Source organism: Oryctolagus cuniculus, chromosome 13 (genome assembly GCF_051225735.1).
Source record: "Oryctolagus cuniculus isolate XC-2025 breed Fujian yellow rabbit chromosome 13, ASM5122573v1, whole genome shotgun sequence".
Taxonomy (NCBI): domain Eukaryota; kingdom Metazoa; phylum Chordata; class Mammalia; order Lagomorpha; family Leporidae; genus Oryctolagus; species Oryctolagus cuniculus.
Genome location: NC_142879.1, coordinates 9,526,912 through 9,530,137, shown reverse-complemented (window position 1 = coordinate 9,530,137; position 3,226 = coordinate 9,526,912). Strand labels below are relative to the sequence as shown.

At 53.5% G+C, this 3,226-nt stretch overlaps 1 protein-coding gene across 1 annotated transcript; it reads right to left on the bottom strand.

The window, feature by feature from the left end:
* Positions 1–308: 308 nt before the first annotated feature.
* RGS2 (regulator of G protein signaling 2) lies at positions 309–3,020 on the bottom strand. Its single transcript, XM_002717692.6, has 5 exons — positions 2,880–3,020; positions 2,215–2,316; positions 2,052–2,113; positions 1,373–1,539; positions 309–1,184 (listed from the first exon to the last, which is right to left on the bottom strand). The coding sequence occupies exons 1-5, from the start codon at positions 2,987–2,989 to the stop codon at positions 990–992; spliced, it is 636 nt and encodes a 211-aa protein (XP_002717738.3). The 5' UTR covers positions 2,990–3,020; the 3' UTR covers positions 309–989.
* Between the last annotated feature and the right edge of the window lie 206 nt (positions 3,021–3,226).

Below are 3,226 nucleotides of genomic sequence, written 5' to 3'. Positions count from 1 at the left end.
GTCCCCATCACATCCTACTCCTGGTTCCTAATCCTCATGAAGGGCTTTAGGTCATCGTCCTTTTGTTCTCAAAACACGACCTTGACCTTTCAAAGATTCTGTTAGGAAACTGAACCCCAGGTGGTTCCAAGGATGTGCTGACTTGGGTTTAGAAGAGAGTGCTCACCCTGCTGCCCTCACCGGGGCGGGGGGGGGGGGGGGGGGCTGTCAGTTCTCAGGGGACCGGCACAGTAGCAGACACTTCTGCTTTACCACAAAGAGGTTTCCCTTTTGTTTGCCAGATCAAACCGACTCAGGACTCCCAAGTATTCCATGACATTATTTATCAAAATAAATTTATTAAAATATTCAAAGACCACTTCAGAGTTTAGCTGCCTTCCAGACAGTTTTTTGGCACTCATAACAGACACTGTGGTTTTTTTCTACACACGAGCACGCACTCTATTTCACACACCACTTAACAACTCAAACAGACCATTTCAGGGTCAGCGATACACGAGAATAGTACGGATGACCGAGTCATGAGAACTTCAAGACCCTTGCACATACACAGTAAACATGTTCATGTTAGGACTCAAAACTTAAAACTAACACCTCTAGGTGGTACCAGGGACTGATTCGGGGAAAGATGTACAGCCAGCTAGCTAAGGCCACATGATCCCAGACCTATTGATTTTACATGTGTTTGGATCAACAGTATCACATCGGTCTCTTTCGTCTCACACTCCTGCTCTTCCGGTGAGACGCGCCACATCCAGACGGCGCATTCCCTCCCTGTGTCTGCACAGTGGCGGAAGCTGTTCTGGTACAGGCTTCTCCTGCACAGTCGGCGGCTTCCTGACTCACTACTCAACTTGGAATCAATAGTTCTGAGGGGTGTTTCCTGAACACCCGGGCCGATTTCAAGGTCCGTCTCTTTGGAAGGTCACAGCCTTCCCCCTAAGGAAACACAAAGAAATGTCCTCCGCTCTGGGGTTCCCTTTTTCAACTCAGGTAGCACGGGGTTCCGTGGCGATTTCTGGTTTTTTACACAAGTCCTGGTAGAATTCTGACTCCAAGAAACGGGGATAAGAGTTATTCTCCATCAAGCTGTACACCCTTCTCTGGGCAGTTGTAAAGCAGCCTGTCGTAGCTTCTTGTATATTCTGGGCTATAAGCGTTTTGGTCTGAAAGTCTATGTTTATCTGAAATAAAGCAAAAACAGAACCAGATCAGTCAGTATTCACTGTTAGAGAATGGAGCGCTACTATTTGAGAATGAACACCTTGTCACGACTCCCCAGCCTCCCCAGCCCCTGACGTCTTTAATTCCTTTGCTCCCTTTTGACGCCAAGGATGTCCACACTGTGCTGAAAGGAGCAATCTCGTCTCACCTCTTTGGGCGCTTCCTTTTCTATGAAGTCTGTGTATATCTTCCTTGCTTTTGAGGACAGCTTCTGGGGGGATTTGGTTTTTTTGAAGTCTTCACAAGCCAGCCAGAATTCTATATTTTCTTCACAGAATTCAGATTTTAAAAAAGCCCTGAATGCAGCCAGACCATCTGTAGGGAGGGACGAGAAGAAAAAAAAAAAAGCATTCAGAATGTGAAGAACTGAATGACCAAAATAATCCCTGATGCTTTCCTAGTACTGCAATTTAGCTATTTCCCAGATTTCATTCAGATCTGTAACCCTCAGAATTCAGCTCCTGGAAGACCAAGATGCTAGTAGGCAAAATGCTTAAGTGAGTTGGTGCCCTGCTGCAAAACAAATGTCCCCTTTGCTGTTGATGCAAAGATGCATATGCATGAGCTGCAAATCCTCTGGGAGCTAAGCCTCTTGCAAACATCGCATGCAATGGAAAAGCTGACTCAACCTCAACCCAGGGCACCGCCACTGCGCTGTTTCAGGCCAACCCGTCTTCCCCACCCGGAGCGAATATTCTGAGAAGCCAGGCTGGAGTGAACAGGCCATCTGGGCTGTGTGACTGTAACGTCTAATTCTTCTCGGGCGAGCTGCTCATTGCTGGTGGGGACCCTTGCCACCCGACGGAACCAACGCGAGGCTAACTCACATTTGCTGGCCAGCAGCTCGTCGAAGGCTTCGGACCACAGCAGCGCCTCTTCCGGGGAAGGCCTGCAAGAGAAGTCCTGCAGTGAGTCGCGCGCAGAGCGACTCCCCCTTTCCCAGCCCCGCAGAGCGGCTGGCATCTGCAAGCCCCGGGACACTCCACTCACCTGATGAAAGCTTGCTGTTTGCTTTTCTTGCCAGTTTTGGGCTTCCCAGGAGTGGAAGAATTTTGCAAGAAATAGCTCAATCGTGTTTTCCAATCCTTTAACCTTAAAGAAAAAAAAAAAAGACATTCATTAAGTGGCCATGCTTTATTAACGCTACTGCAGCGGAAAGCGTTTTTTTTTTTTTTTTTTTTTTTTTTTTTTTTTTTTAAGCAAATTAAGTCGCCCAAATGAGACAAAGCAAAACCCCAAGAGGCCGTCTTCCCATCCTAGCTAACATTTAAACCCAGCACCGGCTGCACCCGAGGCTCCGCCGTGGCCGGGACTAAAGGTGGGGCCGCCTGCACTCATCAGCGTGTGTTAACGCGCTTAGCAGCCCGCGTCCCAGAGCAGGGGGCCATTTCTGGCGCACCGCGGGGACACCGTGCCCTGGCCGCAGACCGCAGCGAACCGGTGCGGGCCGGCGCTGCGGCTTCCCTCGCCATCTCCGTCCCCGCACGCGCCGGGGGCCGCGCCGCAGCGCGGGGGTGCCCCCGCTTGGAGCGGGCTCCCCCGCCGCGACTGCGGGCGGCCGCCGCGCCCCGGGGTCCCCTGGGCCTCCCACCTCCGCCCCGCTCCCCTCCCACGCTTGCCCCGCAGTCGGCTCCCTGAGCTCGGGTCTCACTCACAAGGTGCGCTTCATCTTCTCCCGCTTCTCCTCGCTCTTCGGGCCGCTGCCAGCGCTCTTGTCCATAGCTCCACAGTCGTGCTGCACCGCCAAGAACATGGCACTTTGCATTCTCGTCTCCCACGCGCCCACCGAAACTGCTGGCGGCCGGCCGCGCGGAGCCACCTTTATAGGCGGGCCCGGCCTAGGGGCGGGACCTCGCGGCGCCTGCCCCGCCCCCTGACAGCGACGATTGGCCGGCGGCCCCCGGCAGGGGCTGGGCTTGAGGCGGCCCGCGGCAGTCACGGCTGCCGACTGCGGATCTGGAAGCGAGGGCGCTGCTGACGTCTGCGGCCCCGGCTTCGTGCG

Excerpts from the sequence above, each read along its gene's own strand:
- RGS2 (XM_002717692.6), bottom strand. The coding sequence starts at position 2,989 with ATGCAAAGTGCCATGTTCTTGGCGGTGCAGCACGACTGTGGAGCTATG. Across the intron at positions 2,317-2,879 it reads GAGAAGATGAAGCGCACCTT|GTTAAAGGATTGGAAAACAC; the intron begins GTGAGTGAGACC and ends TTTTTCTTTAAG. Across the intron at positions 2,114-2,214 it reads AAACAGCAAGCTTTCATCAG|GCCTTCCCCGGAAGAGGCGC; the intron begins GTGAGTGGAGTG and ends CTTCTCTTGCAG.